The 23064-nt window shown below is 36.2% G+C and overlaps 1 protein-coding gene and 1 long non-coding RNA gene across 10 annotated transcripts in view; one reads left to right on the plus strand and one right to left on the minus strand.

Annotated features, from left to right (window-relative positions):
- The window catches only part of LOC104005243 (uncharacterized), a 287414-nt gene that overhangs the window by 234190 nt on the left and 30160 nt on the right, over window positions 1–23064 (plus strand). Inside the window, exon 7 of the long non-coding RNA XR_010150118.1 lies at window positions 16463–19336. This is a non-coding gene — a long non-coding RNA (uncharacterized LOC104005243). The remainder of the gene's footprint in view (window positions 1–16462; window positions 19337–23064) is intronic.
- The window catches only part of SCN3A (sodium voltage-gated channel alpha subunit 3), a 115999-nt gene continuing 106405 nt past the window's right edge, over window positions 13471–23064 (minus strand). For all 9 annotated transcript variants that reach the window (XM_009443622.5, XM_001152557.7, XM_009443623.5 and 6 more), the window contains 6 exons: window positions 22603–22875; window positions 21818–21871; window positions 20862–20999; window positions 19721–19825; window positions 17597–17867; window positions 13471–16688 (listed from right to left, as the gene is read on the minus strand). In XM_009443622.5, the coding sequence (XP_009441897.4) occupies window positions 15493–16688; window positions 17597–17867; window positions 19721–19825; window positions 20862–20999; window positions 21818–21871; window positions 22603–22875 (2037 nt within the window). In that variant the 3' untranslated portion in view covers window positions 13471–15492. The remainder of the gene's footprint in view (window positions 16689–17596; window positions 17868–19720; window positions 19826–20861; window positions 21000–21817; window positions 21872–22602; window positions 22876–23064) is intronic.

Genomic DNA, 23064 nt, shown 5'->3' on the forward strand with positions numbered 1-23064 from the left:
CTCTGGACTTTGGGTGCCCAAGAGCATGGGAGCGAGGCCAAGGGGTATTGAGGGTGGCTTGGCACAGGCTCACAGGAGCCCTTTGGCCTGAACAGCCTGTGTGCTGTGGATCACATGTTGATGGCAGCTGGAGGCAGACAGACAGGCTCCTGTGTGGAAAGGGGTGGGTCCCTCGTGAAGCCCCACCTTCAAGCCAGGGATGACCTGAAGCCTGAGGGCTGGGCTGTCAGTTCTGGGTGGAGTCCACTGCCTGGGGTGAAAACTTATGGTGCTTTTTCTGGGCCTGCCCATGACTGCCCATGGGCCAATCAGCACACACTTCCTCCCTTCTGAGCCCATAAAAACCCCAGACCCAGCCAGACTTGTACAGATGTGGGGACTACCAGCTGTGGGAAGAGCTACCCACTCTGGGTCTCCTCTCTGCTGAGAGCTGGACACTTGTTGGGACTACCTGCCTGGAGAAAGGATCTACCCACTTAGGGTCTCCCAAGAGCTGTTCTGTTGCTCAGTAAAGCTCCTCTTTGCCTTGCTCACGCTCTAGTTGTCTATGTACCTCATTCTTCCTGGATGTGGGACAAGAACTTGGGACCTGATGAATGGTGGGACTGAAAGAGCTATAACACAAACAGGGCTGAAATGCTTCCACCTCCCCTACTGTCCATGTTGGGAACAACAAGATGGAGAGAAGAGCTGTGGCCCTTCAGGGAGCCCAGACCTAGGGGCTCCTCAAACCAGGGCTGTGACACCCTCTTTGAGGCTCTGTGGTTCCTGGTATCTCCAAGTTTCCAGGCACCACTGCATTCCCTGGTGCCTGTAGTGGAAGTGATTTGTGGTATACCTGGTCTAGATACAGCCTGGCAAGAAACCAGTGCCCGTGCTGGTGCCTGGAACTGCCTGCCCTGCTGCAGCTGGCACGTATGGTTGTGAGAAGTGGCTGGACCCCATGGTTGCTCACACACCCCTCACTGCTCTGCGCCTGGCTTGCCCTTAGCAGGTGTGGGATCTGGTGCCAGTAGTGCAAGCCAAGTGCAGCCTGCCAGGCCCAGTGGGTGGAATGAACCCAGTGGGCCCAAGCAAAACTCAGGCAAAGGTGCCACCAGCCACAGAGGTTTCTGGCCGGAAAAGTGACACCCTAAGGATCCCAAGACATTTCCAACTTTGTTTCAAAGTTAAACTATGAACTAAATTCCTCCATAGTTAACTCAGCCTACACCCAGAAATGAACATGGGAAGCTTGGAGGTTAAAGGCAAGATGGAGCCAGTTAGGTCAGATATTTTTCACTGAAATAATTTTCTCACTGTTATCACTTTTGCAAAGGTGGTTTCAATATTGAGAGGGTTTACTCTACTATATGTATCAATACTTACAAAGTTGCAATAGTTAATATGGTATACTATTGATGAACAAACAAAAATAAACAGAATAGAAAGTCCAGAATTGTATTCCTTTTTTTATGGACACTTGACATGACAAAAAAATAGCACTTTGAAGCATTAAGGGAGAACTCTTTAAATGGTTCTGGTTCAACTGACATTTTTAGTAATAAAAAAATGGAACTTAGATCCCATTTCCCACCAGACAAAGAATTAATTTACAATTAGTCATAGAGCTAAATGTAAAAACAATTAAAATGAAATGAGAAAGAAACCACACTTTGGGAAACTCAGTTGTAATAATGACCAGATTCTTTGATGATATCTAGTTCCCACATCAAGTGTCTTTATATGTAGTTACACGTCTCCTATGATAATTTGTGACATGCCACTCATATACTTTCTTGTCTTCCTGCTTTTACTATTAATTTTTCTTTGGTTTGGAACTCATAAGAATATCTTTTCTATACTTTCTCAGCCTATGAAAACCCTGTCATTTTCTTACAGATTCAGGTTAAATTCCATGTATCTGTAGAGTGCTGCCTAATATTCCCAGTCTGAATGAAGGTATCATTTCCCCTTACACTCTCCCTCATCACAGAGTTTCTATTTTACTTTCATTTAATGTACTTTGTTTTGTGTATGTTGCTCTTTAGTCATTCCACCAAACTACAAGTTCTTAATTGCAGGGGTTAACTTTATCCATCTGTGCATTCCACTGCACTCAGCTGATTAGTTAGGGTAGTTTAAATTTTGCCCTGGAAACAATAGGCCCCCAATATTAATGAGTTATAACAAATGTTTATTTCTCATTCATGCTTCATGTTCATCACTGTCAGCTGGGGATGCTCTGTGTCTTCTCATTTTGGAACTAAGCTGAAGGAGCAGCTACTGTTTCAATCTTTGCCAGTGGTCTGGCAAAAGGAAAATAGAACTGTTGAAGGTCTCAGAAAGGCAGTTAAGTGATCTTTCCAGAAAATGATCATATCACAAAAACTGGCTACTTAAGGGAAGAAGTATCATGGGTTTCCTCTTAAGCAAAAGGCAGGCCAGGAAATATAGTCAATATATGTGCCCAGAAGGGCAGAGTACTAGAAAAACTCAATGAACAGCTCTAATGACTATAACACCACCACGCTATTTCTCGTATTTATAATAAATATGTGCTGAGAGAATAAATGAATGAATCAATCAAAAACTAACAGAGCCAATATGAATAAAATGAAAATGTGGACTATATAAAGATATACAATTCTATTTAGTAAATATATATTTATGAACAATAGAATAAAAAGAAAATTTTGAAGAAATTCTAGTCAATGAAATGTTTATAAGCTTTTAAAATCTTTTGCCTTAATAACTACTTGATAGCCTTCTTTATTACATTACAGAGCTATTACATAAATTTAAATTACATATTTTGCTGTAAAAATACATGCAAAAGGGATGACAATTTTGAACGTGATTTTGGTATCCATGTTTCTATGAGTAGAAATTATCATTTTACCATTGGTGGTTGTATTAGACAACTCAGATTGCCATAACAAAATACCACAGCCTAGCTGGATTAACCAACACAATTTATTCTCACAGTTCTGTAGGTTAGAAGTCCAAGATCAAGGTGCCAGCAGGATTGATTTCTTGTGAGGCCTTTCTTCCTGGCTTGCTGTGTCCTCAGATGGCCCTTCATCTGCGTATGTGCAGAGAGAAAAAGATTTCTCTGGTGGCCTTCTAAAAAAAATCAGTCTTCAGAGGTAAATATTTTTCCTAAGATTTGTATTGCCACCAATATGTTATACGTTATTGTATTATACTATTTCTTCTCTTTTTATACTATTCTTCTCTTATTATCTTCTCTTTTTAAACTTCAAGATCTTTATTTTGAAAATGCTCTCTGTTTCATTCCATTTAGCTTCTTTTTTATCAACCTGTGCAACTCATAAATCTTAATAATTAAGTCTTCAAACACTCAACTCAAACTGGCTTAAGTAAAAAGTAAATTTATTGGCTCTGTTAATTGGAGCCAGTTTTTCAAATATAGGCACCAAACTTCAGGTTCAACTTGATCAAAAGCTGAAGACTCCCTCTCCAACTCTAGAAATTGCCTTTTTTCCTTTATTGGCTGGGAACTAGGAGACAATATGACCACCCAAATTTTCACACTGTTGTATTGTTTCAGCAAACCAGTGCTCTGTGTTCTTTTATGAGACTGTCAGATGTAGTCACAAGGGCAGAAACAGGAGAGGATCAGGAAAACAAAGCTTAAGATCACAGGTCCTAGAAACAGGAGGCACAGTACACCAAATAGGGCCAGATGGGAAAGCACCACGGTGGGTCCAGAGGCAGAGCTTGCAGGAGATAGGAGGGTGCCCAGGCCACAGCCTTTAGGGGAGTTTCTGCAGGAGGCAAGATAGGTCCCAGTAAAGAGTTTAGGATTGGTTAGTTTGAATAATGTCAGTGGGCTTTAAGCTAAAGGGGTGTTTCCTAGTTTCCTGGTACCTAGCCCTGGAATGATTAAGGCAGAGGAATATTGCTCTCCTAACAGGTATGGGCCAGACAGAGGAGGCATGACTCTGGATTGGTTGGTTTGCATATCAAAGACATGCTCTTGGCTGAACCTTTGCTCTCTCTGGAATTGAATAGCCTTGGGAGATGCAGTCTCTCTCTAGCCAGAAAGATTATTAAGGTGCCAAAACATCATAATATATAGAAAATAAAAAATACAAATAATATACCCAGCAGGAAAAAACAAACATAAATGACTATTTTATTTCCCCTGATAGTTTGGACGGTGTTTTTGTTTTAGCCTAATTTGACCATGGGCCATGTGCCCATATTGAACCAATCTCTGTGGTGAGGTAAATGGAATATATTGACAAGTCAGGCCTTGTTACTGTGCCCATTCATGAAGCTCTAGAAAGTAAGGTGATTGTGGCTGAACTGTATAGATTGATGATGATTTTCCACAAGAGAAAATCCATGTGACCTTACCACATAAAGGGGAACAAATGCTGGACAATCCAAAACAATTTAAGGCCATTGCACAGTCTATATTTGAGTTCTTTCAGTTTTGATCCTAAATTAAGACTGACACCACTGAAAACCAAAACTGAAGTGTTTACAATTTTTTTCTGCTTAGATATAAAGATATCTGCATTCCACAATAACACATGATTTTGTCAACACTTTGACTTTCTGCATTACTTTAGATCAGACTGATATCTTCAGTTGATTTGGTCATGTTTGTAAATCAAATACAATTGAGGAAACATGATAAGAACATTGAACATTTGTGCCCAGTAGATTAGGATAACTGGTGCATGAAGTTTATATGTCTTATATTAACTACGTGTTCTAAGATCAACTAGTTGTTGTAAGAGTAAAAAGTAATCAATAGTTGGCTTTTGGCAGGATGTGGTGGCCCACGCTTGTAATCCCAGCACTTTGGGAGGCCAAGGCAGGAAGATAGCTTGAGCCCAGGATGTCAAGACCAGACTGGGCAACAAAGTGAGAACCCATCTCTACAAAAAATACAAAAATCGGCTGGGTGAGGTGGCATGCACCACTAGTCCTAGCTACTTGGCAGGCTGTGGTGGGAGGATTGTTTGAGTCCAGGATGTTGAGGCTGCAGTGAGCCAAGATTGCATCACTGCACTCCATCCTGAGGTGATAGAGAGACTCTATCTCAGGAAAAAAAAAGTTGCATTTTAATAGTTTTGAAGTGACACAAATATACCATAATCAAGGTTGCATTTTAAATAAAAGCATTTGTAATGATATAAAGGGAGAAATACATAAAAGATGAAAAAGAAATAGGGCAAAATGCAAAATTCATTGTATGTGAGTACCTTCTCCTGAGGCAGATTCATTTTTGTAATTGCATTTTGGGAAGTTTAGCATTGTTATTCCCTTAGCACACACTGGATAGTCAGCAAAGGAGACAGCAGGCAGTGTAGTTGGGAGTGTGGTGGAAAGGCAACACAGAACTCAAAATTTACCACAGAAAAATCTAACATGTAGAATCTCCCTTGCTCCAATTTGGTCAATTAAAAGTAGACACTGGTTGACAAACACTGATATAAAGGTGGTGGCATCTTACTGTTAACATAGGTATACTCTCATCTCATTGCACATTGCTTACTGCAACCATAAGTAATGGAATGCGTTGACAATTGGTTTTACCAGCAGTGGTACCCAAGCTCTCTCTCCTCCACAATGACCTGCCCGCAAAAATTATCCATCTCTTCACCTGGCCACTAAACCGTTTCCTTACTGCAAGTCAGCTCAAGTTTTTGAGATGATAGTCTGAGAGATAATCTACTGAGATAGTGGGAAACAAAGATATTTTTAATCAAGGAGATCTTCTTTACAATTTTTGCTTACTGCAGGCTGCTGTTTGATCTTTCCACTTTACAAAAGAGAATGTTTTGAAATCGCAAGCCTTCTGCCACAACTTTTAAAATGTTAAATGCTAGATATGCATGCTTTCTTTCTACTTTACAAATAACAATGTTAGTAATGAAAGTAGTTGCCTTTTTGTAATACCTACTTGATACAGTTTGGATGTTTTCTCTCCTCCAAATCTCATGTTGAAATGTGACCACCAATGTTAGAGATGGGCCTAGTGGGAGGTGTTTGGGTCATGGGGCAGGATCTCTCATGAATGGCTTGGTTGTCTTCCTGATAATGAGTGAGTTCCACTCTGAGTTCATGGGAGATCTGGTTGTTTAAAAGAGCATGGTACCTCCTCCCTCTCTCTCTTGCTCTCTCTGTTCCGATGTGATATGTCGGCTCCCTCTTTACCTTTTGCCATCACTGGAAGCTTCCTGAGGACTCCCCAGGAGCAGATGCTGGTGCCATGCTTGTACAGCCTAATTTGTGAGCCAAATAAACCTGCTTTCTTTATAAATTACCCAGCCTCAGATGTTACTTTATAGTAATGCAAATACGCTAACTTTAATACCACAGTAGGCCAAAAACACATTATCTAATTTAATTCTGCTACAAATCCTGCTAAAATAGTATTCTTATTTTACTGATGAGAAAAGTAAGATTCAGGGAGATGAAGTAACTACTTTAGCGTTACACAGTAACCAACTGGGAAATTCAAGCCCAGGTCTTTTTGAATCTTTATTTTTTGCTTTTATTCGTTCTTTAAACTGTAAAAGAAGCACAAGTATCTAAACTTAAAACATGAAAATTGTAAAATATTTTAGGAAAGAACCATTTACTTATTGTTTTGGATGTATTTTTCCATATAAATTATAATGAGGCAATAAATATGTGTAATGTCCCTAATCACTGAGATACAGTTATATGGTATTATATACATACATATAATGGTATTACACACCGTTATATGGTATTTTCTTTGCTTGAGTGGATGTAGCACAAATGATAATTTACTGTTAAATTTATGACTAGACAATTTTGATTGTATGCTAAGTAAGCATTTTTTGTGGTCTCTTTAATGTACATTTGACATTGTCTACTAAGATAAACTTCAGCTGTTCTGTCCAACTAACTTAGAAAAGAAATTAATATGTATTTATTCAAGTGCTTAGGAAAATTATCAATTCAACAAACTACAATTTTGTTTTAGACATGAATAACTGAAGGTGGTGGGAGGAGGGTAGAGAGATGTTGGTCAAAGGATACAAAATTTTCATTAGATAAGAGGACTAAGTTCAAGAGATCTGTTATGCAATCTGGTGACTATGTAGTTGATAACAATATATTACATTCTTGAAAAATGCTAAGAGAGTAGATTTTAAGTGTATTCACCACAAAAATGATAACTATGTATGATAATGCAAATGTCGATTAGCTTTATTTAGCCATTGCACAATGTATATCTATTTCAAAACACCATATTGTACACAATAATAAATGTTTGTTAATTAAGAGAAAACCAAATAAAACATTTAAAAAGAATACCTATTCTTCACAAACTCAAAAAAAGAAATAAATAATTAAATTAGTAGTTGATATAAATAATTTGAATTTCTGTCTGGTATAATTTGCTTTCATTCTAAAGAACTTCTTTTAGTATTTCTTCAACAGCATTTCTGCTTGCAAAAATTTCAGTTTTTATCTGAGACTGTCCTTATATTACCTTCATTTTTGAAATATGATTTTGCTGGAGAGATCATTGTTTTAACAATTTTTACTTTCTAAACTTTGAATATGCTACCCTACTGTCTTCTGACCTCCATTTTTTCAGGTGAGAAAGCAACTGTTAACTTTATTTGGGTTCTGTTGAACATGATAGGTTTTTTTAAAATTTTACTGTATTCCAGATTTTGCTTTTTAGCTTTCAACATTTTGATTATGGTGTGTCTGGGTTTCTATCTCTTTGCATTTATCTTACTTGGAATTCATTAAGCTTCTTGGATGTGCAGGTGATTTTTTAAAATCAAATTGGGAAGTGTTCAGTAATTATTTCATCAAATATTTTTTCTTTGTCTTCCTTTTCTCTCTTTCTGGTACTCCCATTATACTTATGGTGGTGTGCTTAATGATGTCACATGTTTTTCTAAGGCTCTGTGTTTTTGTTTTGTAATTTTTTCTCTCTCTTTTTCAGACCACATAATCTACATTAATCTATCTTCAAGTTTGCAAATTATTTCTTCTGCCATCTCACATTTGAAACTTTCTAGTAGATTTTTACTTCAGTTATTGTGCTTTTCAACTCTAGAATTTCTGAACCCACCTACTCCACAAGATTGTTGATGTTATTGTTTGCTTTTTTAAAAAAGTTGTTCAATGATTCAGCTGAACTAATTCTGTAAAGTTAATTTATCTTACAGTGTAGAGCCTCTAATGTCCCTGCTCAGATTGCTTTTCCTTGTTTGTATCTTTTATCTTGAATACCTTGGTGTTGCCCTTGGAGCAGCATAAGTCACTTATTGGTCAAAAGATGTGCATAAGCCCTTTTAGACAGGTTTTTACCCTTTACCATTGAATATGCATGTGGCTTGGAGGCCACCATATCAGATCAGAAAGGTTGGGTTTTTGGCCTCATGTTCAGCTAGAGACTTGTGCAAGAAGGTTATATCTCAGGACCCCAAAATCACTAAGCCAAGGGAAAAGTCAAGCTGGGAACTATGTCAGGCAAACCTGCCTCCCATTTTATTCCTGAGTAAGATTATTACAAAGATTAAGAAGCTACATACCTCCCTCACAATTTGCCCATGAGGAAATTCCTTGTGGGCCTCAAGATCTTTACCCTAAAACAATTCTATTGAATTTTACCCTGGCAATGAAAACTAATAGCTTATCTTCACAGGTAGAGGGCAAAAAGTCATTCCTCTGCTCACCTGAGACATATGCATATCTAATTGCTTCATCTGCCTTATTACTTATGTAAAAATGCAGATTCAGTGAGCCAGACTAAATTCTGTATTCACAATTCACAAAAAGGCTCAGTGAAAGGCTGATAAAGTACTCAAAAGAATGCAATCTTTGTCTCTTATCTAACTATGACCCGGAAGCTCCTGCTTCGAGTTGTCCTGCCTTTCGGGACTGAACCAATGTACATCATACATATATTAATGGATGTCTCATGTCTCCCAAAAATATATAAAAGCAAGTTGTGCCCCAACCTCCTTAGGCACATGTCATCAAACCTCCTGAGGTGGCGTCCTTAAACTTGGCAAAATAAACTTTCTAAATTCTTTGAGATTTGTTTCATATTTTGGGTTCTCAGACTTTAGCTGGGAACTTTCCTCTCTGATAGCTCCAGAGGGGGCACAACCTGGGACAAGCACACAGTCTTTCAGACTGGTAAGGATAAGTTTACATTTATTTTTAATTCTGGTCTCCCAGGAGTCACCTCTGGGTCAGAATAGTTTGTTGTTCAGTCAATGTTTTATCAGAAGTTGTGTTTAAGTCCCGTATGCAAGTTAACCTTTCATCCTGTGTTGATGGGTTTGTTTGCCGCTTGGGAATGCTTTCATGTCTTCTGATTTCTCCTGAGTGGATGCAGCCTATTGCATAGATACTGTCTTCCTGACCCACAGGAAGGCTCTTTTAAGTTGCTTCTTTCCCTGGTTCACTCTATTAAACTTTTGGTTGCTCTGAAGTTTTGCTTGCATCATGGAGCTCCCAGCCTCCTCTAACTTAATGTTCATTATGATCTCTATTGTTTTTGAAAACAGCCTTAGCCATGGAATTCTCCACTTTCTATTTCAAATAAAGTCTGTCTCCTCAAGAACTTTTGTGAAGCTCTTTGTCTTTATGGCTTGACTTCTCCCCTGGGCAGAACTCTGACACTGCCACAACAGTACTGGGGACATGGTCTTGCTTTTCCCACAATGACACTCCCTCTTTAAGTGTAGGCACTAGATGGTGGGTGGCAGCCCTGGGGTAGACTTGCAAGACATTGCTGGTGTGAAAACTCTGTCCTGTGAGTGTCTTGTGGTGGGGTGATTGGAGCCCCAGGATTCTTCTTCTACCATGCTTGGGGTAGCAGTTTTACCCTACAAATAGGGGATAGATAGGGCAAGGGACAACCAGTCCTCTTGGCCATGCCTACGTGGAATATAACTCTTGTAATATGTGGCTGGCGGAGGAGGAGATGATGGATGGGAATGAAGTTATCTTGTTTCTCCTGAGGCTGGATGCTAGGGTCAGAAGGAGTCCCTCACTCTTAGAGTACCCAGGATAAAGGTTCTGTAAGTTGGAACTGAGGGTGGGGTGGAGGGGAGTGAGTTGTGGCTTAAATGCCACAGACTCTCACTCTTTTTACTGATATTCAGTCGATTTTCTTGAATGAGTGTTTCTTCGTTTGCTGTATACCCTTAGGAAAATTTCCAGAGAACTTAAATAATTGCTCTAATTTTTACCTCTTAAATTGTTGTTTCGCTGGTAAGAATGTCCTCTGAATTTCTAACTCTGCTATTCTAGAAGACCTATCTAATTTATATTTTTCATATATTGCTGGGTTTGGTTTTCTTATATTGCGTTAAATTTTTTTTTCCATTGGTGTTAAGAGTAAAATGGTCAGTAATTTTTCTTTCTATTATTTCTTGCCTAGGTTTGGTATCAATGTTTATTCTAGCTTCTAGGATGGGTATGGAAATGTTTCTTCCCTTCCTAATTTTTGGAGGAATTTGTATGTGATTATCTTTTCCTTGCCTACAAAACCATGTGTGTTTTGTCTTTCTTTGTGTTGGGGCATGATTTTAACCATTGATCACAGTTTTCAAAGGTTATAAATTTTTCAAAAAATATTAGTTGTTATTTTTCCTCCAGTATTGGTGTGCTATTTTTATTAGAATATATTCATTTTGTTTATTTCACATAGCTTTTGAAATGTAAGTTTATAGCATTCTACCTATAGTTTTCTCCCTTTTTCCTTCTTCCTATTGTTTACTCTTTTTGATTAATCTTGCCAGAGGTATAAAAATACTAGTTTTTTTTCTAAGAACCAATATTTGTCTGTATTTATTCTATTTTTATATTTCATAAACTACCTTTCTATCTATATCTCTATCTATCTATCTATCTATCTATCTATCTATCTATCTATCTATCTATCCTCTTCCTCATCATCTCACTGCTTCTTGTTTCTTAGGGATTATTTCCTTGTTTTTAAATTATTCCTCAGCTCACTGAATTTTGGCAATATTTATTTTTTAATAAAATAGTTTTTTACTATAAATTTACCTTTCAGTATTATGTTACTTTCATGTAACAATTTCTTTTCTTTTTTTGTTATTTTTTTTTCTATTTTGAGACAGAGTCTTGCTCTGTCACTCAGGCTGGCGTGCAGTGGCTCAATCTCAAAGAAGAAGAAGAAAAGAAGAATTAAGAATTATCAATTATTTTCTCTGCAACAGAATTATAGATGTTATTATAAGAGAATGATATGCATATTTTATCCTTTTGTAATACAAACTTAGCTCTAGAGATTATAAGATTTAAGCCCAGTATGTTGAAGTGTTGTGGTAAATGTAATTAATGACAAAGAACTTACTACACTCGTGGTTTGAGGCAATTTTACAAATGACTAGTGATTTCTTGATTTTAATATCTTCTATATATATCAGATATTGTCTTTTAGAAATCTGTAACTTCACAGAGAAGAAATAATAGCCATAATTTCAGTTATTTAAAGCATCCTTCAACTTTATTGTATAAAACTTTTTGGGGATAAGAAGAGTTTTCTTTTTTTTTTAATGAGGCTAAAGTCAAAGCCAAATGTTGTGTTTCTGTTTAATGTTATCTTAGTAATGTTTCTAAAAGTCTATTGAAAATATACATTTTTTTCTCATTAAGTATTTCCCATATAGAGGAAATTACTCACTTTGAATAGGCAAAGTGAGTGATCACTTTGATTTTGAACATTGCATTTTAGAATTAAAGGCATACCAGAGATAATATTCTAAATTCAACATCCCTATTAATGATGGAAAAATCTGAGGGCTAGAATTTGATTTGCCTACATTACACAGCTAATTTGATGCCAAAATTGAAACTAAAAGCCAAATGTAAGGACTATTGGTTCCGTTCTTTTTACCTTTTTCATTTCCGCAAAAAAGGTCAACTGACTTTCTGTATGATTATTAAGTTGTTTGAAATACACAAAAATGGTTTTCTTGTTATTTTACCATATACTAGTTTTTTGAAAATTATTAAGATATATAAATTTATATATCCATTATCTTTTGGCTACAATATTTGAAAACCAGAACACCCATTTTTCTCTTCATACAAGTGTTTTCTCTTTATTAGAAAGCAACCATTTAGTTCACTTAGTGAATTCAAGTTTTCAAGTTTTATTTCATAGTATTGTCATTTCTATGGCAACTTGATTGATTCTACCTTCTTTTTTTTTTTTGAGACAGAGTCTCACTCTGTTGCCCAGGCTGGAGTGCAGTGGTGCGATCTCAGCTCACTGCAACCTCTGCCTCCCAGGTTCAAGCAATTCTCCTGCCTCAGCCTCCTGAGTATCTAGGATTACAGGCATGCACCACCACGCCCAGCTAATTTTTTTTGTATTTTTAGTAGAGATGGGGTTTCACTATGTAGGCCAGGCTGGTCTTGAACTCCCAACCTTGTGATCTGTCCGTCTTGGCCTCCCAAAGTGCTGGGATTACAGGCGTGAGCCACCGTGCCCAGCCAATTCTACCTGCGTTTTCAAGATAGAATCCTATCATGAAGTCGCATTGTGGAAGTAGTTATTTCAAAAATATGTCAAATTATATTAGCAACTCTATATTCTGGACAGTATTTTCAGAATATCCTTTAGCTAGGTAGGTATATTTTTAAAAGTATTCTCCCTTTTCAACTAAAGTCTCTTCTGATGATTCTGGAAGATGGTCATTTAGGTATAATGCATACCAATTAATAGATTCCTTATAGATCACTTGGATATTGATTACAAAGGTTTTGCAATGCAATATTTGGCATCTCTGTGGTGTCAGTGAGATGTAGATGTGTAAATTGACTTGAGCAGAAAGAAGCCAATGAATTCCAATTAGCCACCTTATATAATTTATTATGGGAGAATTATGAAATACATATTTAGATCCAAATTGTCTTTAAAAATATGCATTACAACTGGAGTTTTCCACTGAGAATAAGAGTTTGGTTTTGACCTCACATAAATCCAAGGGTTCTTGAAAAAAAAGTTAATATAAATTCTCAATAACTATATCATTAATACCTTATGTATACATAGGAGTTTATATAATGCATTTAAGTAACAAAGAATGTAACATTTATTAGCCACCAAGTAATTAGGAGATAGCATCAATTATATTGAAAGAAGATGAGTTTAGATGCTTATAGCCAAGGGAGTTAATTGAAATTGAAAGCTATTGTAGGTGGTTACTACTATTATTATCAAACCTGAAAGTTGGAACATGTGAACTTGATCCTTTGCACACATAAAAGTTCACAAAGCTGCTTTTAATTTGCCTTTGTTCTGTAGTACTGCTTGGTGAATCATGCACTAGTTTGTTGTAAAATTCATGTAAACTTTTATGTATACAAATGTCAGATCAAGCACAGGTTTTATTAATTATATATATTTTAAACTGCCAACAGCAAAAAACAAAAACAAAAAACCCCAGAGGCCAATAAGTGAAATGCAATAAAAAATGAAATTTATTCTTTTGGCTCAATAATGACGTAGCTCACCATTCTTTTTAGCAATAGCAATTCCCTGCATGCAGTTCTTCAATACACTACAGTAAATAGTTTTGTAAAAAGAATTAACATTAAACTTTTGGTTTGTGCAAAAAACAAAAATTTATATCATGTTAGATAATTGCACAACTTTGCCACTTTGTTCATGGCTAAAAAGAACAAAGTCCATGTTATATTTGTAATAGCTTTAGTGCAGCAGGAATTAAAAAAATAAGACTAGTCTGCATACGTAAATACTACAAAAGTTGAATAAAAAAAAACTTCTATGAATAAAAGGTTATATTGAGGCAACCATAGTTGGTAGAAAATGATCTAGGTTTGAGTGTTTGACCAATGTATCTCCTATTGGAATGGTAGAAAATATATTATAACAAAGAAATCCATAAAACCCATTATCTAACTTTTATTTTAGGAAATTATCCATTGAAAAATCTTATGGATTCAAAAGTTTGGAATTGTGATTAAAAATCAAAAGCAAAAGCATAAAGTAAAATAAATTGTGATGTCATCAACCTGAAAATAATTTTCTTATGTACAAAATGCTGACAAATAAAGTTGATTATATTTTTACATTATTTATATTTAAACAAGTTTTAGACATATTTTTAGCAAAATATGAAGAATAGGTTTTGTCAGTAGGCAGTATCCAGTGTGTTTCCTTGAAATCTAGAGAGATACCATATGATACTCATGTTGAATTAAAAGTGCAGAAGTAAAGGTGTTTGTAAATAGCTTCAAATTATTCTGCTTGACATAATGGACAGAGCAGGTTGAATTCATTCTATCACCAATATGTGACATTCTTTAACCAAGACTTGTGAAGAATGGATTGAGTAAAATAGAGCAGCATAGGCAATATTAACATGCATTAGTGATAGCCTTTAAAATATGTTTAATGAATGATACAGGATACATCCCTGTTGGAAGCTTGCAAAAGACACATACACTGTGGTACATATTTGATTTAATAGAAGTTGTTTATCAGGCTATATATATATTTGCCCAAACATGCACCACAGGATAAAATAACTATTTACATAACATAGGGTATTTAATTGACATAGACTATCAGCTTTGCTGAGAGCAGAAGATGGCAAAGCAATACTGCAGCAGAAAGTGGAACAACTATTCTAAAGCAATACTTTAGATATATTTTTCTAGAATGGATTTATTAGATTACTTTTTGGAAAGCATTTGACCTAAATTAAATATAGAGCTCTGAAACTTAGAATAAAATTTGCACTTGCTGAAACAGAATACTTTGCATAAAAATAATCCTTTAAATATTAGAGGAGACTTTACAGGCACATAACTGTTCAGATAGAAACAAACATAACAGACTAAAATACTTTCAAAATTAAAGCCATCTAGAAAGTGGAAGTAACTGAAACTGTAGCCATTACAATTCTTTTTCTGGTTTTGAGCAAAAATTTTATCTCTCTGGCAAAACACCTTTGTCTGATCATTTGAGAGACTTGTAGAGTAGGACCACAGGGTTCTTGTATACTGTTTCTTCAACGTAAACCTCATTTACAAAAATAGTGACATAGCATTATGAATAAACTATGAATTGGGGACCATGGAAATGCACTAGAACAAATTTTGTAAAAATATGGCAGATATGGATGTTAAAAATAGAATGGATGCAAGGACTGTACTAAAGGTGTTTGGTGTAGTTACAATGATCACTTTGCACAACTATCCCTATAGTCTAGGTAGCCATTGGGTTTCTCCTCAGCAGTGTCAGCTGGTAATAAAAACAGCAACCTCTTGTCAATGTTGATACCCTGTCTCACAGAGTTGCAGTGACAGAGAGGTCACTGTCTTGTATAGGCACTGACTATGAGTATTTGTTAAAACAGTCAGTTTGGCATGGACCTCCTCTTGAAGTCCAGTTGACACATATACTTTACCTTCATAGGCTGTAAACAATTGATCACAAAGATAATTCTTTGTTTCTTTTTACTTTTGATTTTCTCTGACCTCTTTTCCTTTGCTTTCTTTTTCTGGTTTGTCTTTCTCAAACTTTTCCTTGTCTGGTTTTGTTACACTATCATAGGAAGGAGGAGAGGTGGTAGAGGAACTCCCATCTGTTTTTTCTGGAGTGGAGTTCCCATTTAGTTTGTCAATAATCATGTCTTGTTTTATAGGTAAGTCAATCCTCCCTTTAATTGCCTCTTTGTTATAGTTACTTGATATATTTTTTAACCTTTGCTTTAAAAGATAACATCTGAAATTACGCTGAATGATAGCGGCAGACACCTCCTCTTGTTTACGTTTCAAAGTGGTTGTAATAGGCTCATAAGAGACTTTGGAGGGGTTTGATGCCATAAACCTGTCTTCCATCTGTATTCGAAGGGCATCCATCTCTCCACTCTCACCCAAAACACGCTTTGTAAAGGCAAATAAAATATCAAGACAGTGGATCCGGTCACCACTGACCATGGGCAGATCCATGGCAATAAGCTGGACTTTGTTGGGTTTTGCTATGAGAAGAGGAGGATCCAGGGCAGCTGCAAAATCAGAGAGTTTAGAGAACTCTATAAACTGGGTCGCATCGGGATCAAACTTTTCCCAAACCTCATAGAACATCTCAAAGTCATCCTCACTCAGGGGCTCTGCACTTTCTTCAGTAGCAACACTGAAGTTCTCCAGGATGACCGCGATGTACATGTTCACCACAACCAGGAAGGATATGATGATGTAACTGACAAAAAAGAAAATCCCAACAGATGGGTTCCCACAGTCTCCCTTAACTGAGCTGCCAGGGTGAATTGTGTCAGGGTCACAGTCGGGTGGTGCACTATTAAGAATAGGTGCTAGCAATCCATCCCAGCCAGCAGAGGTTGTAATTTGGAACAAGCAGATCATGCTGTTGCCAAAGGTCTCAAAGTTGAACATGTCATCAATTCCAGCTTCCTTTTTAACATAGGCAAAGTTGGACATCCCAAAGATGGCATAGATAAACATGACCAGGAAGAGCAGGAGGCCGATGTTAAACAACGCAGGAAGGGACATCATCAAAGCAAAGAGCAGCGTGCGGATCCCCTTTGCTCCTTTGATCAGACGTAGGATTCGGCCAATCCTGGCAAGACGGATCACTCGGAACAAGGTAGGGGACACAAAATACTTTTCTATCATCTCAGCCAGAAACATACCTATGGAAAACATAGAACACAGCTAAACAGATAATATCTTTCACTTACATGATGGCTTTATCTTTTTTAAGGTCTATGAACACAACAAACTGGTTATGAATATGAGCCTTTATTAAATATTTGGATCCACTCCCTGACATTAGCAATTACAGATTACAGAGTTTTATTCAGTGATTCTGTAATGTCATAAACCAATATGAATTTTTGCAAAATCCAAATAATCTCCAATGGTAGCATGGCAATTTAAGATTATATAGACCCAATTTATATGAATTGTTATCCCTACACATGAATTGTGGCAATTACAAACAAAAATATTTCTGAAATCTCTGAATATATTGTTTTCTATTTTTTAATGATACTCTTCAGTTAGAGAGAAATGGGCCATATTTGGCATGAGGTTAAAGTTGAAGTTTCTAAATTTGGGGTTCTATAATTCCCCATCTCTCTTTTTCTCCTACTAAATCTCAACTCTTCTTTGAAGACCCACCTAGGATGCATCACCTTTATCTCTGGAAGCCTGTGTTAACTCATTCCAGCAGAGATGGCTACTTCCTCTTCAGTGCTTCTTACAGTACCAACTTTATTGCATTACAATGATTTGTTTTTTAAGCCATCTGCCTCTTTTAGCCTGTGACCTTGGTTTAAGATTAGGAGAGTACCTGATAATGTTTATTTCCTGTCTTCTTCACCTCTTTCCCAAATCTGGTATTCCTAACATGGTTTCTAACTAGTTAGCTTTGTGAATAAACCCAGGTTTCAGAGTTTTTATTCAAATATGCTAGTGTTGAACTTTACATCTATATGCATTATTATTCTCAGACCTAATTTCCATGTTAATCAGCTAGAAGGTCCTGGGGCAACTGTTTCTCTGTAACTATACCTCTTGGTAATTAAGCTGTTCTTACCTACAATGGAGAGAATCACCACCACAAAATCAAAGATGTTCCAGCCTATAGTGAAGTAGTAGTGTCTGAGGGAGACGAGCTTCAGCACAAATTCTCCAGTGAACAGAACAATGAACACTAGGTTGATCCGGGACAAAACTAGGGTCATGTATTTGCCCTGGTCATCCGTTTCCACCATCATGGTGACCATGTTGAGGCAGATGAGGATCATGATGCTGATATCAAAGACTTGTCTGGTTACAAAATCAAAGACCATTCCTTGGAATTTGTTCTAGAAAGTGAGAGAAGAGAAATAAGGTTACTATATATATTTCATAAAGAATAATGCAGTAAAATTGTAGATAAAGCCCTTCCACATACGGGATGGATGTGCACCCTCCTCATATTACCCCAAACAATTTTGTGTGCTTTTTTTCTCTTCATGTTAAAAAAAATGGAAAAAAAATTTATATAGCTAAACAAAGCATATTTGGTTTATATAGATCCTATGGAAAGACAAAGCTGGATGAGACATAAATTAAGGCTGGGCGTGGCAGCTCATGCCTGTAATTCCAGCACTTTAGGAGGCTGAGACTGGAGGCTCTCTTGAGGCCAAGAGTTCCAGACCAGCCTGGGCAACATAGCGAGACCTCATTTCTATTAAAAAAAAAAAAATTAGCCTGGTATGGTGGCACAGGCTTGCAGTCCCAGCTACGAGGGAGGCTGAGGTGAATCACTTGACCCCAGGTGTTTGAACCTGCAGTGAGCTATGGTCTTGCCACTGTACTCCAGCCTGAGAGACAGAGTGAGACCCTGTCTCTTAAAAAACAAAACAAAAACAAACACATAAATTTGTGACAATTGGCTGATAATATATGTAGTCTTTGCTTGATTTGAATAAGTATGATAAGTTTTATAAAAAATAGTGACTACTAATAACAAAGATTTACAAAGTAGGTTAATATCAACATATATTTAGATAGAGAATACACCAATTCATTTATCAATATTTTAGAAATTTTGGTTTATACCTTATTTCCCTCCCCTGAAATACATCAGCCATATTTCTATTGAATTCTACCTCTCTAGCTCTGTGAATCTATGTATGGGCTTGTTAATTTATCTGTATTTCTTTCCATCTGTCCTTCTTTACCTATGCCCTGTGCTTTAACAAAAATGCATGACTTTAAACACTTTTTTTCTTTGTCTTCTTAACAATCATCTCAGGAACAACATGCTTTCAAAGATTCTTATATTAATATGGCTAGTAAATACAGTTTTATTAAAGAAATATATTATTAATCATTTAGAGTAAAAACTTAAAACTTCATGGCTTACCAAAAATCAAAGGTCATGAACTGACCATGTTTTAATTTTTAAAGAACTCTAGTAAAGTCAGTTCAATCCTTTCCCCTCTTACCCTGCTCCCTCACATTCCAGCTCCAGCTACTCTTATAAATATGGTAAAGTCAAGTCACTTAGAGAATTTATGGGGCCTTGTCAAGTCCCAGTTCTGGCAATTACAAGATTTGTGACTTGGGGCATGATTCGTATGTTCTTTGGGCCTCAGTTTCCTTACTCCTTACCAATCTCAGAAAATAGCTGAGTTAGAGTCCAGCTCTGTGAACATAATCTGTCATTATTACATCATTCCATCATCATGAGGCTCTACAGAGTATGCATTCTGAATATGCCTTATTCTGTTTTGGTGTATTTGGTGAAACAAACAATTTTGATGACACCTTTTCCCTTTCTAAACAGGTTTGGAATATTTTCTAGTCTTAAGAATGGAGGGAGCAGAGAGTATAGAGGGAGGCCATGGAGAGTGGGATGGGAAGGCTAGAGGAGGAGGAACCAGGTGTGCTGTTGGTAGCAGGAAAGTGAACCTTGCTTTGGAAGTATTTATTGGGAACCCTGAGCTAGAAGTTTTCAACTCACAAATTATAAAGAACATTACCTCCTTTTTTTGGAATGTGGTAACTCCTAATGAGTGCAGAAGTTGTGAATTATGATGCAAAATATGAACTTTATAATTAGGGCTCAATATTGGTGATATCACCTAATATGTTCTGCTCCAGAGCATTGCTCAATTTGACCATATGGACGCATGGCTTTGGAACATTAAAGGAGACAAGTAATTCTTACTGCTGGGCGAGGTATGGGTTTCTGAGGTTTCTTGGATCCAAGTTTCTTCATTGCATTGTAATATTTTTTCTGTTCCTCTGTCATAAAGATGTCTTGACCTCCAAAGTAAAGACATAGTATAAAACTGGTTACAATTCTGTGTTCCAATAGTACTTTCACAAAAAATATTTGTCTTTCCTTTAATCTTTTCTAATTTTTAAGTGGATATTATCCTGCTACATATACATTTATCCTGCTTTTCCCATTTATGTGAAATTCTGAATATCTTAATATTATGCAAAATCCTTACGTACATAAAACTCTGATCACTACAGGATCCTAATTTGATTATACTATGTTTAAAAGTAGGCACAAGGGTCTCAAATATATTTTTGCAAAACAGAAAACATTTTCGTAGTCCATTTCACTGCCGATAATTTTACTTCTTCATTCAACAGTTTTTAACACTTTCTGTGTGCTAGACAATGTGCTGGGTGTCAGAATTACATAAATATATAAGATACAGTATTCTGCTTCTAAATGGAGCAGGAAACTGAAAACGTAGGTGGACAGTGTATGTTGATATGACAAAAAAATTAAATGTACTGCAGAGGCAACAATGAATTCAGAGACTCAGAGACAAGCTGTTACATAGCTTACCCTTAAGCTAGGCCTTAAAAGATGATTATGGGTTTTCTAGGAACATTCCAGGATAAAAAAAAAAAAATCACAAAAAGCCATGGAGGTACAAGAGAATGCTTGTTCAGAAAAGGGCAGAAAACTCATATAGATGTTTGGGTGGTGACTATGTAGTAGGGAAATACACATGTATAGAGTGAAGTGTAGGAAAAAATGAAGATGGAAAACTGGGTGGAGGTAATTCCTGAAAGGCTCTGTAAGCCAAGCTAAAGCACTGGAGACCCGTTGGATGGGTCCGAAGGAGTGGACACATTTTTGGGTCAGAAAGCTATCCAATAGATAAACTTTGAGAGGAGCCACTGACTAGAGGCTGGAATCCCTGCAGCTTAAATAACCACATGGGCAACTGAAAATAATATAAACATGATTTAAGTCTGTCATGACCACAGGTATTCTGGTTATTTGGCTGTGTTAACAGACAGAACCTCAGAATGAAGAAAGGTAAAAGCTAAAGAATACTTATCTTCTTTTTCTGCTGGTTGAAGTTATCTATGATGACACCAATGAATAGATTCAGAGTGAAGAATGACCCAAAGATGATAAAGATGACAAAATATAAATACATGTACAGATTTTCTTCATATACAGGCTGAAGTTTAACCTAAATGATATTGAAAATATTAAATAATATGAAAAATACTATAAATACTTACACTAAATCAGTAATTTATTGAGTGCTGTTACTTAATACAGTGCTACTTTTGCCTTACCCTGAGATATTGTTCTACAAAAACAATTTTTTAAAACTAGTATGATCTAGTAAAATGAAGGTTTGCAAGTTTTATGATTGTTCTTGGTTCTGTTTTCCCATTGTGCCTTACATTTAACATATTCTTTAACATAAATACGGTGATATAAGCAGGGAAAACATTTTGAGCCTATTATTAGTCATAATTTTTTGCAATATTTTCTGTTTGGTTTTGGAAATGCTGAATTTTGGAAATACGGCTTTAAGAGCAGAACATCAACTTCTAAGAGGAAAATTCAGCACAGATATATTCTGTGGAGTTATTTTTATTTTTATTTTCTAAATTGAGTGTCCCTGAAACTTGCTTGCTTTTCTGTATCATGATATTCTTGGAAGCTGCTTCACAGAGTCTGGTTTATCATACTCTCCAGGGATAGGGAGAGACAAGTTACTTCCCCACTGAACAACTTTTCCACTCAGAATAGTCTCATTTACTGGACCAATCTAATGTCTTAGGATCCATGCAGCTAGATATCCTTTCATATTAGCTACATATTGTATATTAGGCACACATTAATCAAGCATCATCTATATTGAAGCAGACTGTTCATTTTTTATATGCAATATTAAATGTTCTAATATAGAATTTTGGATGTTTCAGTGTTTAAATTACCACCAATATTCACCATAAGAAATCTAGAACCTATAAATAATATTTGAGTGATACTTACATCTCGTGAATCAACAGCTGCATACATAATATCCATCCAGCCTTTAAATGTGGCCTGTAAATAACATATATTTGAATTGTTCATAAAAATTTCACCTAACAATGACATTTAACCAGATGAAAATCTGACAGTATTATAACAAATAACTTTTTGTACAATATTGTGAAATTTCATATCAAGAGATTGAAATAAAATTGAAATAGAAAAACATTTGTATTTAAAGTCTGGAACTTGTTTCCTTTTTTTTCTTGAAAGTATTCTATTTTCTTCCTACACTAAAATTTAGTGAAAGACTTTATTCATGAAACTGCCATCTCAGTCCCAATTCCCTTATATGTTAAAGTGTAAGCTCTATGATTTGCATTTTGACACATAGTAGAATCATATTTCTTAGACATTGTTATAATAAATTATCTGGCTAATAATTTATACATTTAATTCATCACTACAAATACGCATTGTTATTTTAGTACCTAAAGTTGCTCCTTTGGCAATAATTGATACAGAAAACTAAAAATGATACCAGTACCCAAAAATATAACAAAAAAGAAAGCAGAAATATAAAATCACATTAAAACATACTAAAAGCTTAACACTAAGGAAAATACATTATAAAATAATTGTAACATCTTTTTTATGATCAATTCAAGCTGATATTATAGGTGTTATCATTAACTTTTTTTCATGCTGTCAAATGTTAGTCATTCAAACAAAGAACATCAGGGAAATAATCTTGCTTGAAACATCTTGAAAACTTTTTCAAAACTCGTACAGTAGCCACTTACCACTTGAAGCAGTGCAAGATAGCCAGCGCCAACATTATCAAAGTTTACTTTCACGTTTTTCCACCGAGCTTGCTTGCCAAGAGCCTGACAGTCACTCAAATTGTTAACATCACTAACGTCAAACATGTTACCCGTTGTCATGTTAACACAGTGGTAGAACTTGCCAGCAAACAAATTCACACCCATGATGCTAAAGATCAGCCAGAAGATGAGACAGACCAACAGCACATTCATGATAGAGGGAATTGCTCCAACAAGAGCATTCACAACCACCTAGAAGAGACAGCGAGGGGAACATAGCTTACAAACCTTTTGAATGGAAACCATTCCTTCAATGTATTTGTTTAGTATTAATATGTGCTTGAAAAGAGTTAAATAAAAATCTAGGTGGACAAGTTGTTTCTTCCAATTTTTCTAGCACATATTTGAAGGAAAACAAACAATGACACAACTAAAGAGCTA

Source organism: Pan troglodytes, chromosome 13 (assembly GCF_028858775.2).
Source record: "Pan troglodytes isolate AG18354 chromosome 13, NHGRI_mPanTro3-v2.0_pri, whole genome shotgun sequence".
Lineage (NCBI taxonomy): Eukaryota > Metazoa > Chordata > Mammalia > Primates > Hominidae > Pan > Pan troglodytes.